The 19927-nt window shown below is 52.3% G+C and overlaps 1 protein-coding gene across 1 annotated transcript; it reads left to right on the plus strand.

Annotated features, from left to right (window-relative positions):
* The first annotated feature begins 523 nt into the window (after window positions 1–523).
* On the plus strand, window positions 524–14353 carry LOC142072466 (zona pellucida sperm-binding protein 1-like). The gene is made up of 13 exons (XM_075129246.1): window positions 524–710; window positions 3691–3812; window positions 3984–4142; window positions 4926–5109; window positions 7674–7817; window positions 8633–8817; window positions 8904–9001; window positions 11498–11625; window positions 11719–11908; window positions 11997–12147; window positions 12359–12443; window positions 13476–13601; window positions 14169–14353. The coding sequence occupies exons 1-13, from the start codon at window positions 524–526 to the stop codon at window positions 14306–14308; spliced, it is 1899 nt and encodes a 632-aa protein (XP_074985347.1). The 3' UTR covers window positions 14309–14353.
* The last annotated feature ends 5574 nt before the right edge of the window (window positions 14354–19927 follow it).

The following is a 19927-nucleotide window of genomic DNA, read 5'->3' on the forward strand; positions in this document are numbered from 1 at the left end:
TCATCCGATCCCAGAAGGATACACTGACTAGACCCCTCGATTCCAGGCAACTTGGCCTTCTGATTTTTGGGGCACTTGGGGTGTGCTTGAGCCCTGTTTTTAAGCTTTTCTCTGCAACTGTGCGGGCAAGAAACTTACTTTTCTTTTGAATGCACACTGAGGTTCTCAGCTAGTTCCTTGTTTCCAGGAGATGGGGCTTGAAATAAAACATCAGTTACCATGGGACTTGCAATAAAATCCTGAGAGCTGGCAACACTGAAAAGGTAGCGTAACAGGAGGCTTCAATGGGAGGGGGGTCTTAGGGCTGAAGGGTTCGATGGTTATGTTTCCCTTTCACCCTGAGCTTTGCACTTTTCACCCGGCCCCTCCCCAGCACCAGGCAGCTCCCCAGGTGCTGCCTCTCTGCTCATCTGATTCACACCCCGCCCCCTCCCCACCACTCACCCTACAAAGCCCCGGTCCCACAGCTTTTCCCCTTATGAGAAGTGGTGCTAGACGGGCTTCTTTCTTAGCATCTTCAGCTATGGGGCTGGGCTGTAGGTATTTTGTGGGCTTAGTGCTGCTCTGGTCCCTAAGGATAGCCCTTGGGCAGGGGGACTTCCACAGGGTCAGTTTCTCTGTCCTGCAACATGAGTATAACTGTGGAGACTATGGGATGCAGCTGCTGGTCTTTCCCAGCCAGGGCCGCACCGTCCGCTTCAAAGTTGTGGGTAAGTAGCTGCCTGGCTGCTTCATGAGAAAGCTAAGAAGCCTCCTGCTCGTCTGCCCTCTTAGACATGCAGGAGGGTTTTATGGGTCTCTTGTGGAAACCTCTTACTTCTACAGTATGTAATGAGAGCTTTAAGAAGGGAACAAGAAGGTCCTACTCTAGTGTTTCTTGGTGGCCTGGCTGTTACCCTCAAATCTTGAGTACCCTGGTCTCCTGAAGTGAGAGTCTGTGGCTCCAGTCCCCTGGAGAAAAGACTGGAGATTGCTACCTGGATTCAACCGTTAGGGCTAAGTCTTTCCTCACAACAGCCTGCTGACCGTGACCCACAAATAGCAGAGGGTAAAGAGGGAACCCTGCTGGGGGGAGACTGTAAAAGGACATACCAAAATGTGGCTGGGTATCCCAAGCTCTGGTGTAACTCGGCCCTTTGAGCTCCAGACGCCTGGATCCTGCGCCCTCTGTGGGCGATCACCTCCCTGTTGTCATGCCCAAGCATGGGATGGGATGGCCTGGCCTGGCTCGGCCACTCTCCCCCCTCCTTGTTAGGGGGCTTATTCCTTCACCCACTTACTTCCCTGGTCCTTCTCGCATGAACAGAGAGCAACAATACCCGAAGTCCAAAGATGCAAACAATTCGAAGTTTATTGGGGGGAACTTCCAGCAAGCATGATTCCAGTTTCCTTCCTTAGTGTCCTCCTTCCCAGCTCTGACACCACAGAGCCTTACACCTCTGTCCCTGTTCCCATTCCTGCCCATAGCCAAACATGATTCCAATTTCCGCACCCCTGTTCCCATCCCCTCCCACCCATGCCCACTCACTTCCTTATTGACTACAGATTATATAGCATGAGAGGAAAGTGACCAGGAACAGCCAGCATGGATTCACCAAGGGAAGGTCATGCCTGACTAATCTAATCGCCTTTTATGATGAGATTACTGGTTCTGTGGATGAAGGGAAAGCAGTGGATGTATTGTTTCTTGACTTTAGCAAAGCTTTTGACACGGTCTCCCACAGTATTCTTGTCAGCAAGTTAAGGAAGTATGGGCTGGATGAATGCACTACAAGGTGGGTAGAAAGCTGGCTAGATTGTCGGGCTCAACGGGTAGTGATAAATGGCTCCATATCTAGTTGGCAGCCGGTATCAAGTGGAGTACCCCAAGGGTCGGTCCTGGGGCCGGTTTGGTTCAATATCTTCATAAATGATCTGGAGGATGGTGTGGATTGCACTCTCAGCAAATTTGCGGATGATACTAAACTGGGAGGAGTGGTAGATACGCTGGAGGGGAGGGATAGGATACAGAAAGACCTAGACAAATTGGAGGATTGGGCCAAAAGAAATCTGATGAGGTTCAATAAGGATAAGTGCAGGGTTCCGCACTTAGGACGGAAGAACCCAATGCACCGCTACAGACTAGGGACCGAATGGCTAGGCAGCAGTTCTGCGGAAAAGGACCTAGGGGTGACAGTGGACGAGAAGCTGGATATGAGTCAGCAGTGTGCCCTTGTTGCCAAGAAGGCCAATGGCATTTTGGGATGTATAAGTAGGGGCATAGCGAGCAGATCGAGGGACGTGATCGTTCCCCTCTATTCGACATTGGTGAGGCTTCATCTGGAGTACTGTGTCCAGTTTTGGGCCCCACACTTCAAGAAGGATGTGGATAAATTCGAGAGAGTCCAGCGAAGGGCAACAAAAATGATTAGGGGACTGGAACACATGAGTTATGAGGAGAGGCTGAGGGAGCTGGGATTGTTTAGCCTGCAGAAGAGAAGAATGAGGGGGGATTTGATAGCTGCTTTCAACTACCTGAAAGGGGGTTCCAAAGAGGATGGCTCTAGACTGTTCTCAATGGTAGCAGATGACAGAACGAGGAGTAATGGTCTCAAGTTGCAGTGGGGGAGGTTTAGATTGGATATTAGGAAAAACTTTTTCACTAAGAGGGTGGTGAAACACTGGAATGCGTTACCTAGGGAGGTGGTAGAATCTCCTTCCTTAGAGGTTTCTAAGGTCAGGCTTGACAAAGCCCTGGCTGGGATGATTTAACTGGGAATTGGTCCTGCTTTGAGGAGGGGGTTGGACTAGATGACCTTCTGGGGTCCCTTCCAACCCTGATATTCTATGATTCTATGATATAGTAAAACTTGAGTTCTGTTTAGCTATACCTTAACCAATCATTTTCCTGAAATGTAACTAACCAATCCTAACATATTGGTACATGATTATGTGCCCAATTATATCCCACCACCTTAATGAGTTTACACCCAGCGAAATTAATTATACAGCAGACAGAAACAGTCACAGAACCAGACAGAGATTATACAGACAGACAAACAATAGCAAAGTGGGAACTATAAATGACAAAACAATACAGAAGTGAGGATTTCACATCCCAGCTCTTGATGAGTGAGTTCTTGCCAGACAGGATGCTATCAAACTAAGTTTCCTTTTACATTTGCTAGGCACTTCCCTTTCTCTGGAGGTGATAGGAATACAATCCTGTCCTGATAGTGCCGAACAGCCCAATAGCACCTTATTTCAATGTGACTAGTTTGGAATGTGAGGATGTGACCGTTCGCTTCCCAGCTTATGGCTGCCTCTGTTGCTTAGCCAAAGGCCTTAGCCTAAGAACACGGCCTCAGACTGTCACAGTAAGAGAAGGCCCTTACACCAGCAGACAGTGATTTTGATTCTTTCTCTTATACCTCTAGAACTAGCCAAGTGATAAGAATACACCTAAATTCTGAGAGTATAGGCCTTTACAGACAGGCCTGAACATCTATATCCTAACACTCCTGGCTCTAGGTCAGACTTGGTAAATGACGGCCGTCCTGTATCTTCGGAGCTGCTTCCCACCATGCTAAACTCCACTAAACTGAAGGATGTGACAAACCACAGTCACTGTTCCAAACATGGCTACTTGGCTAAGCTTCATCAAGGGCTTGAACTCTTCCTTACCCACGACCTGTATGACTCTCTCCACAGATGAGTTTGGGACACCCTTCGAAGTTACCAACTGCTCCATTTGTCTCCATTGGGTCACATCTGGCGAGCAAGGAGCGATGATCTTCTCAGCTGGCTACAATGGCTGTCATGTGCAGAAGAAGGTGAGGGGGGTTGGCACGCCTCACCCCAGTGTACCTGAGCAACAACAGAAGCTGGAGATGGGTCCATACCTGCAGTCACAGCAGCCTGTGCAGCTGGGAGGCGCTGTGCTTAGCGCCTACAGAGAGTCTGTTAGGCCACAGTACTGACTGATTGGTGTCTCTTCATTGCAGGATGGGCGTAACCACCTGCAAGTCCGAGTGGAGGAACTGCTGAGCGCCAGGGCCGTCGCTGCCACCTATGATGTGAACATGACCTGCCCCAAGCCCACTGAACGTGACTTAACCCCAGAGGAGACCATGCGCTATGTGCCCCAGCCGCAGCCGGGCCTGGTGCGCCCGGTGCCCCAGCCGCAGCCGGGCCTGGTGCGCCCGGTGCCCCAGCCGCAGCCGGGCCTGGTGCGCCCGGTGCCCCAGCCGCAGCCGGGCCTGGTGCGCCCGGTGCCCCAGCCGCAGCCGGGCCTGGTGCGCCCGGTGCCCCAGCCGCAGCCGGGCCTGGTGCGCCCGGTGCCCCAGCCGCAGCCGGGCCTGGTGCGCCCGGTGCCCCAGCCGCAGCCGGGCCTGGTGCGCCCGGTGCCCCAGCCGCAGCCGGGCCTGGTGCGCCCGGTGCCCCAGCCGCAGCCGGGCCTGGTGCGCCCGGTGCCCCAGCCGCAGCCGGGCCTGGTGCGCCCGGTGCCCCAGCCGCAGCCGGGCCTGGTGCGCCCGGTGCCCCAGCCGCAGCCGGGCCTGGTGCGCCCGGTGCCCCAGCCGCAGCCGGGCCTGGTGCGCCCGGTGCCCCAGCCGCAGCCGGGCCTGGTGCGCCCGGTGCCCCAGCCGCAGCCGGGCCTGGTGCGCCCGGTGCCCCAGCCGCAGCCGGGCCTGGTGCGCCCGGTGCCCCAGCCGCAGCCGGGCCTGGTGCGCCCGGTGCCCCAGCCGCAGCCGGGCCTGGTGCGCCCGGTGCCCCAGCCGCAGCCGGGCCTGGTGCGCCCGGTGCCCCAGCCGCAGCCGGGCCTGGTGCGCCCGGTGCCCCAGCCGCAGCCGGGCCTGGTGCGCCCGGTGCCCCAGCCGCAGCCGGGCCTGGTGCGCCCGGTGCCCCAGCCGCAGCCGGGCCTGGTGCGCCCGGTGCCCCAGCCGCAGCCGGGCCTGGTGCGCCCGGTGCCCCAGCCGCAGCCGGGCCTGGTGCGCCCGGTGCCCCAGCCGCAGCCGGGCCTGGTGCGCCCGGTGCCCCAGCCGCAGCCGGGCCTGGTGCGCCCGGTGCCCCAGCCGCAGCCGGGCCTGGTGCGCCCGGTGCCCCAAATATATCCTCCACCAAGCAACATAGGTGTGTGGGGGTGTCTGTGACCTCTAACTGGTTTGAGTGCATGTGGGTCCCCTCTAATGGAAGGTTTCATGGTCCACTTCTGACTCCTGTGGTGGTCTTCAGAGGAGCTGAACCTTGTCTCTTGCTTGTGGCTGCCATGTTAGAGCTGGTGTTGACAGTGTTGTAAGCCATGATCAAAAATGAGATTCGTTTAGAAATCATGCTGTTCCCCCACCCGCCCCCAGTTTATTTGAAGGGGAAGGGGTGGCTATTTGCCTTCTGGTTTTTCAAAGCTTTAGCGGGAAGGCACTTCCTTCCAAAGTCTGAGCTTTGGCGCAAAATCCAGTCACACATGCACCAATGTGTCCTTGCCATTGGCTGCTCAGAGGGGCTTCCCCTGTTCCTCCAGTATCCCAGGGTTTGGGATCTGATGTTGTATCCCTTCATATCTCACCCCCACATCTGCTTGCAATCTGTCTCTCCCCCCCCCCCCCCCCCCCATGTGTCTCTCACAGGCTCTTCACAGCTCTTAGTCCCTCACTCTCCTAGAGTCCTGCCTAGGCCTCCCCCTAAACCAGAGTGGCATCCACTTTGCCTGTAGGTACAGCTTCAGTCTCATGAAAGAAATTCGCAGCCATGTTTATGAGGGACACTTTCCTCTGATCGGCTATGGGGAAATGGTGGCCAACCTGCTAGCTTCTGCCCCATCGTCCGTAAAGGGAGATGGTGACTTCAATAAAGGAAAAATGCATAGAGCAGGCGTCTGATCACTATTTCATGAGATGGCTAGAGAAACCCACCCCAGAACTGCTAAGTGATAAATTAGAGTTGACCACACTGCTGGCTGTGTTGAGGGGGCTGTAGGGTGTGGGGGGGGGGCTCTCCTCTGACACAGCAGCAGATCAGGAGCCTGAATTTCCAAGTGACATAGAATCATAGAATATAAGGGTTGGAAGGGACCCCAGAAGGTCATCTAGTCCAACCCCCTGCTCAAAGCAGGACCAATTCCCAGTTAAATCATCCCAGCCAGGGCTTTGTCAAGCCTGACCTTAAAAACCTCCAAGGAAGGAGATTCTACCACCTCCCTAGGTAACGCATTCCAGTGTTTCACCACCCTCATAGTGAAAAAGTTTTTCCTAATATCCAATCTAAACCTCCCCCACTGCAGCTTGAGACCATTACTCCTCGTTCTGTCATCTGCTACCATTGAGAACAGTCTAGAGCCATCCTCTTTGGAACCCCCTTTCAGGTAGTTGAAAGCAGCTATCAAATCCCCCCTCATTCTTCTCTTCTGCAGGCTAAACAATCCCAGCTCCCTCAGCCTCTCCTCATAACTCATGTGTTCCAGACCCCTCATCATTTTTGTTGCCCTTCGCTGGACTCTCTCGAATTTATCCACATCCTTCTTGAAGTGTGGGGCCCAAAACTGGACACAGTACTCCAGATGAAGCCTCACCAATGTCGAATAGAGGGGAACGATCACGTCCCTCGATCGGCTCGCTATGCCCCTACTTATACATCCCAAAATGCCATTGGCCTTCTTGGCAACAAGGGCACACTGCTGACTCATATCCAGCTTCTCGTCCACTGTCACCCCTAGGTCCTTTTCCGCAGAACTGCTGCCTAGCCATTCGGTCCCTAGTCTGTAGCTGTGCATTGGGTTCTTCCGTCCTAAGTGCAGGACCCTGCACTTATCCTTATTGAACCTCATCAGATTTCTTTTGGCCCAATCCTCCAATTTGTCTAGGTCCTTCTGTATCCTATCCCTCCCGTCCAGCGTATCTACCACTCCTCCCAGTTTAGTATCATCAGCAAATTTGCTGAGAGTGCAATCCACACCATCCTCCAGATCATTTATGAAGATATTGAACAAAACCGGCCCCAGGACCGACCCTTGGGGCACTCCACTTGATACCGGCTGCCAACTAGACATGGAGCCATTGATCACTACCCGTTGAGCCCGACAATCTAGCCAGCTTTCTACCCACCTTGTAGTGCATTCATCCAGCCCATACTTCCTTAACTTGCTGACAAGAATACTGTGGGAGACCGTGTCAAAAGCTTTGCTAAAGTCAAGAAACAATACATCCACTGCTTTCCCTTCATCCACAGAACCAGTAATCTCATCATAGAAGGCGATTAGATTAGTCAGGCATGACCTTCCCTTGGTGAATCCATGCTGGCTGTTCCTGATCACTTTCCTCTCATGCAAGTGCTTCAGGATTGATTCTTTGAGGACCTGCTCCATGATTTTTCCAGGGACTGAAGTGAGGCTGACATGTTAAGCCTGCTATCAGAGAAGGGCAATATCCTACATCTGGAGGACAGGGGTGGGGATCTGAGCACAATGCTGTCTGAGGTGGTATGTGGTTTGAGGTTATGGTTGTGGGGGGCAGGGTGAGTTGGGATGGAGGACCACTGTGGGAGCTCTTGCAGCCCTTTGGGGAAGGGGAGGAGGGTTGGACTGGTGTTGAGGTCAGCCACTTGTCCAGAGGTCACTACAGATCTTAGTCTCTGGGGAAGGGTCTCTTGCGATCCCTTTAGAGGATCTCTTGCTCTCCTTAATCCACACCCTGCTGTTCTAGGGGCGCATCTCACAGAGGAGCAGTGCCGTGTGGTGGCTGGGAAGATGCCCTGTGCGGATGCCCCAGGCCAAGCTCCTTGCTTCCAGGCTGGCTGCTGTTATGATGAGACTGACCTCACCACTCCCTGCTACTATGGCAACACAGGTAGACCTGCCCTCATGTCAGCTTATGGAGCCTTTTGTCATCTCTGTCCTGGGAAGCTTGGTGACACACCGTACGTCTCAGATGAGTTTGGTCACCACCTACTAGCATGGTGAACTAGACTTGGATGCAATGTCTTTGTAACTCTCACCCTAGGCTGCAGCTGGCATCGGTTGTGTGCAAAGGGATTCCTTCCTACATCACGGTCTCTCCTCAGTTGCCCAATGCCTGGCAGATCTTGAGAGCCAACACCAAATGTGTGGTGGCAGAGGAAGACCCATCAGACGGTACAGGCTGGTGCTCCATCATCAGATCGATGGATAACTCTGCCGGCTTGTGTCTCGTTCCTGCACAACATGAGCTGCAATCATGCTGTCTCAGACAAACCCACTTACCCCCATGGGGCTTCATTTGATAGATTCCAAAGCCAGAAGGGACCATTGTGATCACTAGTCCGACTTCCTGTATAACACAAGCTATAGGATTTCCCTGAAATAATTCCTCCAGCAGATCTCTTAGCAGACATCCAGTCTTGCCTTATCAGTGATGGAGAATCCACCATGACCCTGGACAAACCATTCCAAGAGTTAACTACCCTCGCTCTCAGATCTACACCTTATTTAAATACTTGGACTGTAATCAAGTCACCCCTTAACCTTCTCTCTGTCTAAAGAGACAGAATTTGGTCACTACAAGGCCTGTTTTCTAATATTTCTCATGGCTCTTCTCCAATCTATCATCCTGAGTGTGGCATGGAACTCTTGCCCAATTCCTCTACCAGGAACACCTATACTTAATCCTGCTCCTTTGTGTTGCAGTCACTGTTCAGTGCCTCCTGGATGGTCACTTTGTTCTGGTGGTCTCCAGGGACATGTCTGATCACCCCATCATCCTGGAGAGTGTCCGGCTAGCCTATGCCCAGGCAGGGTGTGACCCCATCAGGATGACTGAGGCTTTTGTGATCTTCCGCTTCCCCCTCATGCAGTGCGGCACCACAGTCCAGGTGAGGGGACACCCACGGGAAGCCAGGGTGAGTGCTCTGCTCAGGGGCTTGGGGGACTAACCTGCCCCATGTCTCCACTCTTCCAGGTGATCCATGACAAACTGATCTATGAGAACCAGCTGATCTCTGGCATCGACATCCGGACTGGGCCGGATGGCTCCATCACCCGGGACAGCACCTTCATGTAAGTTGGCCTGCTCTGTTGACTAGCAAGGAAGTGATGGTGAGCAGTCTTCAGCCCTTCCACAGTGGAAGCGTGAGGCCAGATCCTTTCCCCTGGCAAAGATCTGATCCATCAATTTTCCAGCAGCCTCTCCTGACCACCAAAGGACTTAGGGGATTCCCTGCAGTCAGAGACATCCCCTTTTCTGAGTGGGGCAATGCACCTGATCCCTAATGGGGCACGGTGCAAAATCTTGCTTTGTGAAGGGAAGGACACTCTGTGCAGCTGACTGTCCAAGAGTCAGGGTTTTACGTTGTCTGATCAAATGCCAACATTGGTCAGCCTCACCTCAGTCCCTGGAAAAATCCTGCAGCAGGTTGTCAAGGAATCCATTCTGAACCTCTCGGAGGAGAGGAAGGTGATCAGGACCAGCCAAAATGGATTCACCAAGGGCAAGTCATGCCTGACCAACCTGATTGCTTTCTATGATGAGAACTGGCTCTGTGCATGTGGGGAAAGCGGTGGACATGATATACCTTGACTCTAACAAAGTTTGTTACAGTCTCCCACAGTGTTCTTGACAGCAAGTTAAAGAAGTAGGGGCTGGATGAATGAATTAAAGGTGGCTCGAAAGCTGGCTAGATCATCAAGGTCAACGGGTAGCAATCAACAGCTCTGTCTAGTTGGCAGCTGGTATCAAGCAGCATGCCCCAGGCGTCTGTCCTGGGGTTGGTTTTGTTCATTATCATTAATGATCTGGATGATGGGATGGCTTGCTGAGGGTGTAAGTTAATGGATAACACTAAGTTGGGGGGAGAGATCTAGAAAAATGGAAAATTGGGCTAAAAGAAATCTGAGCTTCAATAAGGACAAGTGCAGAGTCCTGCACTTAGGAGGGAAGAATCCCATTCACTGGTACAGGCTGAGGACCGACTGGCTAAGCAGCAGTTCTACAGACAAGGACCTGGGGATTACAGTGTACGAGCAGCTGGCTACGAATGAATAGTGGGCCCTTCTTGCCAAGAAAGCTACTGGTATATTGGGGTGCATTAGTAGGAGCATTGCCAGCAGATGGAGGGAAGTGATGATTCCCCTCTCACCAGCAGTGGTGAAGCCCATCTGGAGTACTGTGTCCAGTTTTGGGCCCTCACCAACAGAAAGGATGTGGAAAAATTTGGAGATAGCCCAGCAGAGGGCAACAAAAATGATTAGGGGGCTGGGGCACACAATTTATGAGGAGAGGCTGAGGGACCTGGGCTTATTTAGTCTGCAGAAGAGACAAGTGAGGGGGGATTTGATAGCAGCCTTCCCCTACCTGAAGGGGTTCCAAGGAGGATGGAGCTTGGCTGTTCTCGGTGATGGCAGATGACCGAACAAGGAGCAATGGTCTCAAGCTGCAGTGGGGGAGGTCTAGGATGGCTATTGAGGACGGGACTATCCCTCTAGGAGGATGGTGAAGCACTGGAATGGGTTACCTAGGGAAGTGGCAGAATCTCCATCCTTAGAGGTTCTGAATACCTGGTTTGACCAAGCCCTGGCTGGGATGATTTAGTTGGGGTTGGTCCCGTTTTGAGCAGCAGGTTGGACTAGCTGACCACCTGAGGGCTCTTCCAATCCTAATCTTATGATTGTAAATGCCACTTGCTGTGCGATCTCCAATGACAAGTAGGCACAGCCAGCCTGACCCGAGAAGGGCTCCATGGGGCCACCCTGAGGGACTAATAACTGCCTACAGGGTTGGTAGAAAGAAAGCTTGATGTAAGGACTGTTGCCCCCTTACTAACATTCAGTGGGGTGTACTGGTTGGCTAGCTCCCAGTCCTAAAAGGGGAAGGATCTATGGGAAATCAGGACCCTGAGAGTGACAGTCCCCAGGAACAATGCGGAGAGGCCAATGCTTGTATGTAATGGTCATGGGTCAGAAGTGCCCAGTGCAGAGAGAGTACCCCAGAGTGGGGACACCCTAGCCCCTGTCCTAGGTGACCACAGCAGGGTTGGGGGTCGAGCCCCCCCCCCAGAATCCTGGGCCTAGCCTTGTTGGGGTTACAAGGACTCTGCCAGACAGGAGAGTGGAGGGGAGCCCTGAAGGGCAGGGAGGCCACTGGGTAAAGGAAGTGGGAGCGAGGACTCGGATCCTTTCGCTAGCCCACTTCACTGGGGTAGTGCAGAAGCCAGGAAAGTTCCCCACAAGAGCAGGACTATTCCCCTGCTTACATTGAGAATGCTGCCAAAAGAGATGTGAGGACAAGTAAGCAGGTGCTTCTAGCCTGTCTGAGAAGGCCCCCATGTGGCCGTGCTCAGACACTCCTGCTGAGTCCCTGAGTTGGAGGGAAGAACATCTGAGTTACTAAAAGGGTTGATCCACTAGCATCCTTGGATGTCTCCCATCCAAGTACTGATAGGGCCTGATCCTGCTTGTCTCAAGCACTAATAAGGTCACTGCCAGAAACCACATGGCCTCAATCTGAAGTCACAGAGCATCAGCCCCTGTCTCCTCCCTCTGCTCTCTCCTGTGCAGCCTCCATGCTCGCTGCATCTACAATGCCAGTGACTTTCTGCCAGTCCAGGTCGAGGTCTTCTTGCCCCCCACCCCTGCTCCAGTCACCCAGGCAGGACCCCTCCGGCTTGAGCTGCGCATCGCCACAGGTAGGTGACCCCTCACTCCAGCACGGAGATCCCATCCCCCTGAAGGACCACGGGTGTCTCAGCTCTGCTCTCCTCCTACCCTCTCCCCCACAGACCCGAGCTACAGATCCTATCTCACAGAGAGAGACTACCCTGTGGTGAAGGTGCTCAGGGACCCTGTCTACATGGAGGTTCGCATCCTGCACAGAACAGACCCGTCCCTGGTTCTGGTTCTGCACCAGTGCTGGGCCACCCCAAGCGCTAACCCCCTGCAGCAGCCGCAGTGGCCCATCCTGGTGGACGGGTGAGTGGCTGGGATGGAGGGGGAGCATGGCTTGGGGAGGAGGAAGGCGGTTTCCTTGGTCCACCCTTCTCTCATGTCTTGCTCCCAGGTGCCCGTTCCTGGGAGACAACTACAGAACCCAGCTTGTGCCCGTGGGCCCTGCCTCATCTGAGCTGCCCTTCCCGACTCACCACCAGCGCTTCGTCCTCTCCACTTTTGCCTTTGTGGACTCCGCCTCCCAGGTGGCACTTGAGGGAGAGGTGAGAAGGGGCCCACATATAAAGCGGGTGAGGAGGGCGAAGTCGGAGTGCAGGGGCAGGAGCTCCTATTTTAGTCAGGTCCTGACCTCCTCAGTCTCTGCTGAGGCGCTGCACATGCAGAACCAAACCGATAGCTGTGGATCTACTTCCTGGCTCCTACCAGCACTGGCCAGTCACTCACTAACTCCATTCTCACTTGTGTGGATTTTAGGTGTACATTTACTGTAGCGCCTCAGCTTGCTACCCCTCCCGGCTGGAGCCCTGCAGGACCCTGTGCCCATCAGGAGCTGCTACAAGTAAGTCGGAGTGGTCTGAAATCCATGTGGGTTTCTACAAGATCCCATCCCAAATACCAGAGGACTCATAGTGAACAGAGATCTGCCTGTCCTGCTATATCAGAGGTGGGCAAACTACCACCCGCAGGACCATCCTGCCCAGCCCCTGAGTTCCCGGCCGGGGAGGCAAGCCCCCAGCCCCTCCTGTGCTGTCCCTCTCCCTCGCAGCCTCAGCACACCTCCAGCACTCTGCTCCGGTAGGAGCTGTGAGCTCCCACTGCTCTGAGCAGCATCATAAGGGGGTTGGGATTGGAAAAGGGGCAGAGGGTGCCAGAGGGCAGTCGGGACGGGCTGGTTGGATTGGGCAGAGGTTCGGGGGAGCAGTCGGGGGCATTGGATAGTCATTGGAGTCCAGCGGGGGCTGTCAGGGAGCGGGAGGTTGGATAGGGGTGTGGTCCCAGGGGGCAGTTAGGGGCAGGGGTCCTGGGAGGGGGCAGTCAGGAGACAAGGAGTTGGGGGGCAGAGGGGGTTTCTGAGGTGGGCAGTCAGGGGGCAGGAATTGGGAGGGAGCCAGGCTCTTTGGGGAGGCACAGCCTTCCCTACCTGGCCCTCCATATAGTTTTACAGTGCTAATGTGGCCCTCAGGCCAAAAAGTTTGCCCAGCCCTGTGCTATACACTGACTGCAAGGCGTTCAGCCCAGCTCGTTCTGTACCTCTACCATGTCCTGTAGCGCTAGCTAGGGTATGATGGGCTAACACGAAGAGGTAAATGGCCTAATCTCCTACAACTGCCCTATGTAGGAGACAATACTAGAAATTGCCTCTGGAGAGTGGAGTGTCTGCTGCTCCTGATGAAATGGCCTTTCTTCCCAACTTCTCCCACACTTCAAATAAGCAATTCAGGAAGATCTAATACCTGGTACCACAACCTGTCAGGAGGCCTGTAAGGGCTCATGGTTGAGTCCATGGTGACGCTGCATTTCATCACGATGGGCCCTCTGGTTGTGAGTGCGCTGGACAGACAGCTCCCTAACTCTCCATTCCATCTGCCAGGAGGCCGCCGGTTCCTGGATATCAACAATGGGACAGGAGAGCCCCAGGACCTGGTGAGTTCTCCTGGCCCTGTGATCTTCCAGGAGAGCCCTGAGCCGTGGAGAGAGCACGTCTATGAGAACAAGGGTGAGGTTTCTGTTAAACCCTAGTAGGACAACTGGCATCTTGCACAGTAACCTGGAATACAGCAAGTCAATGCTGTCTAGGGGGTTCTAATATAAATGTTCATGGGGGGGAGGCGGGCTACATGCAGAAGTCACTCCTTGATGATCCATCTGTAAGCTAATGCTGGCTGACACCATACCTGTGAGTGCTTCCTATGAGTGGGCCAATGTTGGGTTATATCCTTATCCTATGGACATTCATAGGATGTCTCAAAAACCAGCAAACTTGGGGGAGGCGGGGGGGACACTATGGCACCTCAATGGTGACTTGTATGCCCTGAGCCTCTGTGGCACTCAATGCACTGGGGCTAGCATTGCCTCTGCCCTCTATTGGATGGCCATCAATGGGATGGTGGTGCTGGCTCACAGTCTAAAAAGTGAGTTGACAATTCAAGTATCTTTCTGATGAAGGCTGGCCTAAGCGGTAGGGGGAGCACCACTGGGGCAGGGAAGTCTAGGTGTCATCTCCACACTTTAGACCCTACAGAAATCTGGATTGTTTTAACCTCCCCTCCTCCTCCTCCTTCAGACCCTGTCTCCAGACTGGACCTGACCCTGGTGCTTCTGGCCATGCTTTCATTGGTGGTTGTGGCTTCTCTCGTTACTGTGACACTACTCCATAGGAGAAGCAGCTGGATGACAAGGTCCCAAATCTTCCATGGCAGATGACTGTAAAATAAGGGAGAGGAGCAGAAATAAAATCTGTGGAGTGCACTAATGTCTTGTGGTAGCGTGTGTCCCTCTGGGGGAGGGAACAGCAGTTGTTGAGGCCAGGGGTCTACTACTGGCCTTGTAGCTCTTCCCCATTCAGCAGCAGAACAGACCTCTCTGCAGGGATAGACACCAGAATAGGATGTGGCATAGAGGACAGGAAGAAGACTGCAAGCTAGCACTAGACAAGGTAAATCAAATGGCTTTCTCTCACTCCTGGGGTCCTATCTGGGGGGAGGGGAAGCCACTCAGCCGAACTAGAGACTTTTTGATTAACTTTACTGTGAATAGCTGGATTCTAACTCCACTGGGCACGCAATAAGAACTACTGGCGCTTGCCAGTCTCACATGAAGTCCATGTGAGCCAGCTGGGGGACAAGCCTAAGTCTGGTAACTAGAAACCCTTGTGTCTTCTGTGGGGGCTGTGGCCAGCCCCTAGCTTACAGGAGGTGGAGAAGATTTCCCCATTGTGTTAGTGACTGGGAAACCTGATGCTTCAAGACCTTAAGCATCCTGCCTGACAGCTGGGATCTGCCCCATAACTGGTATCTCCTGCTTCTTGACCCTTAAGCTATATCTATGGGGCACTCCAAAGCGTGGCTGTAGTGCGCACACACAGACCCAAGTGAGCTTGCTTTCATCAAGCTAGTTGAAATAATGGTAGTGGAAGCATGGCCTATACAAGACTAGCTGGGACTCTGGGTCGTACTCCAGTGGGTAGCCTGTGCTGCTGTTGCTCTACTGCTTGATCTGGCTAGGCCAAAGCTACCTCAGCTACATCTACGCACTCGCCTCTGTCTACACGGCAATCTACCCTTCTCCATTTGCATTAGTTTCTTTCTATCTCGCCTGGGGAAACTACAGCCCTCCAGCTCCTCTCCAAATCCCCTTCCAACAGCTAAAATCCTCTCTCCCACTGCTCCTACCACGTCAACACCCTCCACCTGCTGTAGAACCCACAGGGACTGTCACGCTGTTCATTTAAATGTCAATGTTCATTCTGCAGTAGGCAAAACCAATGCCTCAAAACCTTTCATGGAAAAAGCAGAAAGGCATGTGTATCCTAGAAATGCATGGGCACTCGCCTGAGATCTAGGAGACATGGGTTTGAGTCCCTGCTCTACCTGACTGGGTACACCTGTGTACTCCTGCATCCCAAAATGGAGTGTTGCAAGGTCAGAGTCTTGGACTGTAGGAGGATGGCAGCAGGGATCATGCTTTTTGTTACTCTCTGCAAAAAGCATTGTGTGATGGCTTGGCACAATAATGAATGGAAGCCTGGTGGTTTATAGGGAGGCACAAGGCAATGAATTTGCCATTTGCTAAAATTTCAAAGTAGCATAAAGATCGTGCTGTAGTTGTAAAGGCCGTTGCTTCTGTGCTTAAGTCATGTACTGGGGGACTAACCATGAGAATTATTGCTGAAAGCTGGGCACTTATCTGCTAGAAGCAACCGAGAAGGAGAGAGACTTGGGTGTATTGCTTGATCACAGGATGACACTGAGATTTCACTCTGAGGCAGCTAGGAACAAGGCTAACCCAGTCATGGGATACTCGGGTGAAGTATTTCCAGTAGAGACAGGGAAGTGCTAGTACCATTATACAAGGCACTGGTGAGACCTCATCTGGAATGCTGTGTGCAATTCTGGTCTCCCATGTGTAAGATGAATTCAAACTGGACCAGATATGGAGAAGGGCTACTAGGATGTCCAGAGAAATGGATAACCTCACGTATGAGAGGAGACTGAAATACTTTTCTTTAGTGTAACCAAAAGAAGGCTGAGGGCAGAGAGAGAGAGATGATAGTTATCTCTCTGATGCATTTAGAGAGAACAATCACAGAGGACTTAACATAAGCACCAACATGCACACAAGAACAAATGGATATAAGTTGGCCATAAACAAGTTTAGGCTTTAGATTAGACAAAAGTTTCTCTCCATCTGAGGAGTGAGGTTCTGGAGCAACCTTTCAAAGGGAGCCAGGTGCTGGGGGGGGCAGGGGCAAAAGCCATAACTGGCTTTAAGACTGAGCTTGATAAGCTTATGGAGGGGATGGTAGGATGAGACTGCCTACAGTGGCACACGACTGATCTATGACTGCTAGCTGCAAATATCTCCAATGGCTGGGGATGGGACACTAGAGGGGGAGGGCTCTGAGTTACTATAGAGAATTCTTTCCCCAAGCTATCTAGCTGGTGGGTCTTGCCCACAACTGATCACAATTTTGGGGATTGGGAAGGAATTTCCCCCATGTCAGAGACCCTGTGGGTTGGAGTTTGCCATCCTCTCCAGCACAGGGCATGGGTCACTTGCAGGTTTAAACTAATGTAAATGTGGGGATTCTGTTTAGTTTTGTCTTTATATCATTATTTGAGGACATCACTAACTCAGACAGAGGTCATGGGTCTATTGCAGGAGTGGGTGGGTGAGGTTCTGTAGCCTGTAATGCGCAGGAGGTCAGACTAGATGACCATGATGGTCCCTTGGGGCCTTAAAGTCTGTGACAGAAGAGAGGGGGTTCCCTGAAAGCTCAACAATGGCAGCAGACAGCCAACTATAAGGAATAACGCACCACTGGAGCTACAAGTTGCATGCAACTGGATGTGTGCCTGTGTGCACATGAAAGACTTGGTATCATCTTGGCACAGAAGTAAGACACATGATTGCCTTAGGGTACCAGAAACAATCCACAGGGAGTGGTGCAAGCTACAATTTTTGCATCAGGATTGCCAGCACTGATCTGTGCCAGGATAGAACAATAGTAATAAGCTGTTTCCTCCAACAACCCAATGGTTTATTTAAGTGATGCAAAACTGGGGATCAATACTGGCTGATGGGCAGTGATGGGGGGGCAGTATGCTTTCCAGGACTGCAGCGATGGAGAGGGAAGGCTTAGCTAACCGAACTACCCTGGAGCCAAAACAATAGGGTGGCAGCAGAAGAACAAGTTTGAGTCGTGTAAAGCATTACATGAATACAAAGAGAGGAGGAATGTGGGTGATGAGAGCAGGCAGGATGCTATAGTCAAGCTCATGGGGGAGCAAACTGACATGCTCCGCTATATGGTGGATCTAATGCGGGAAAGGTAGCAAGACCACAGACTGCCAAAATGGAGCAACTACTTCCCTCTAGCTTCTGATTTCTCTCAATGTTTTGTGCAACCAATAATAAAGAACGGTTTTTAAACAATTGTGACTTTATTTCCTTTCATATATATATATATATATATATACACACACATATAGGGGGCGGGTAACTTTAAGAGAAACAATCACAACTCTCACACCGTACCCTGGCCAGTCATGAAACTGGCTTTCAAAGCTTCTCTGATATGCAGCGCGCCCTCCTGCGCTCTTCTAATCGCCCTGTTGTCTGGCTGTGTGAAACTGGCTGCCAGGCAAGTTGCTGCAACCTCCCACCCCACCATAAATATCTCCCTCTTACTCTCACAGATATTGTGGAGCACACAACAAGCAGCAATTACAATTGGAATATTGGTTGTGCTGAGATCTAACCGAGACAGTAAACTGCGCCAGCGCACTTTCAAACATCGAAATGCACCTTCTACCACCTTTCTGCACTTCCTTAGCCTAGAGTTGAACTGCTCCTTACTACTGTCCAGGGTGCCTGTGTACGGCTTCATGAGCCATGGCATTAAGGCGTAGGCTGGGTCCCCGAGGATAACTATAGGCATTTCAACATCCCCAACAGTAATTTTCTGGTCTGGGAAGTAAGTTAGTTCCTTCCTGCAGCTGTTCAAACAGACCATAGTTCCTGAAGATGCGAGCGTCATGCACCTTTCCCGGCCATCCCACGTTGATATGAGTGAAACGTCTCTTGTGATCAACAAGTGCTTGCAGCACCAGGGAAAAATACCCCTTGCGGTTTATTTACTGGCCACCCCAGTGTTCCGGTGCGAAGATGGGGATATGCGTTGAAAGCTTCCACAGGGCTATGGGCACTTGCTTCTCAACTGTGAGGGCTGCTCTCATTTTGGTGTCTTTCTGCTTCAGGGCAGGGGACAGCAAGTCACAAAGTTCCATGAAAGTGGCCCTAGGCATATGAAAGTTTCGCAGCCACTGGGAATCATCCCATACCTGCAACACTATGCAGTCCCACCAGTCTGTGCTTGTTTCCCGGGCCCAGAATCAGTGTTCCACAGCATGAATCTGACCCAAGAGCACCATGATCTCCCAATCGCCACATGCCGTGCCATCCCCTTAGTCTTATTTTAAAAGAGATGTAAAATCATTAACAATTATGGGCCTCACTTCCACACCTCATCAGAACAATGGCACCTCCATCAGCCCCTGGCACCACGCCAGAGCCCTGTTCCAACACTGACTCAGACAGAACGCAGTGACTCCTAGTGAATTAACACCACTGTTTTCTGGACCTCCTGGGTTTTGCCCACAGATCTCCCTACTCAGCACTGAGCAGGCCTGATCCTTCCAAAGGTATGGCATGTAATGTTAGGTCTCAGCTGGTGTCCCTTATGGGGTTGGTGATGGGATAAAGCACCAGGGTGACTAGGGGCCAGGACTACACCTGTACGGAGATGACGATGTCACCCACATGAGGGGAGCTTGGGGATCTGTTGCTCTCTAGGGGCTGGTTCACATGGATGTTAATGAGTGTGCTACAGCCACTCCCTAGAGATGGTTAGTCCTTTTCGTTCAAAATCGCCTGGTCTTTGCTCTGAAGATCATGGAGTTTAAATCTCAGTGTGGGCCCAAGCAGGAGCAGTTAAAATTGCAAGCCAGAGATTGACATACAGGGCAAGGGGGTGCAGAGCAGTGGGACAGAAGACCAGACTAGCAGCATGTGTGTAGGTCAGAGTTAAGAGTACTAGCAGAGCTGTGGGGGAGGCGTGTTTGGCAGCTGTTAGCATCAGGCTCAGGGGCCCGTTCTCCATTCCCCAGTCACAGGAGCAGTTTCTCTACACACCTTGCTTGCCCTGCCGCAAAGATAAAGCATCTTTGAGTGAGTTTTACATTCTTCCCCCGATGCCCCCCCCCCGCCCCAGTGTTCACAACACAACAGGGAAGTAGAGAGGAAGCAGAGACGGAGTTACCAACTCTCATCATGTTATTGTGAGTGATGCAATACTTTGTGCTTTTCTTAAAGCTCCAGCTCCTGGAGTCAGGTGAACATACCAGAACATCAGCTTTCCTTTTAAAAAACGGGTTTCGAGCCTCATCTTTTTGTTTTATGTTTGTATGGTGCCTGGCCCAATGGGGTCCTGCTCCATGACCGGAGCTCTTAAGCACTGCAGGAATACAAATACATAATAACTGTAGAGACAGAGAAGCTTCAAAGCATGACCTCCGCAGATTCAAAAGCCAGAAAAGCATTTTAAAATAGTCACAAATTTGTTACTTTTAAAATCTCATGATTTTTAAGGGAAGCTCAGGAGTTTGGGGGGTACTCATGATTTTTGAAGGCTCAGGGTTGGCGATATTCTCAGCAGTGAGAAGGGCAGAAAGAGCGAGGGAGATGAGACAGGGAGCCCCAACCCCAAAGAGCCAAAAATCAAGAGATTGCTGCAAAAATCATGAGATTTTTCACACAAAAAAT

The sequence above is a fragment of the Caretta caretta genome, chromosome 6 (assembly GCF_965140235.1).
Source record: "Caretta caretta isolate rCarCar2 chromosome 6, rCarCar1.hap1, whole genome shotgun sequence".
Taxonomy (NCBI): Eukaryota; Metazoa; Chordata; order Testudines; family Cheloniidae; genus Caretta; species Caretta caretta.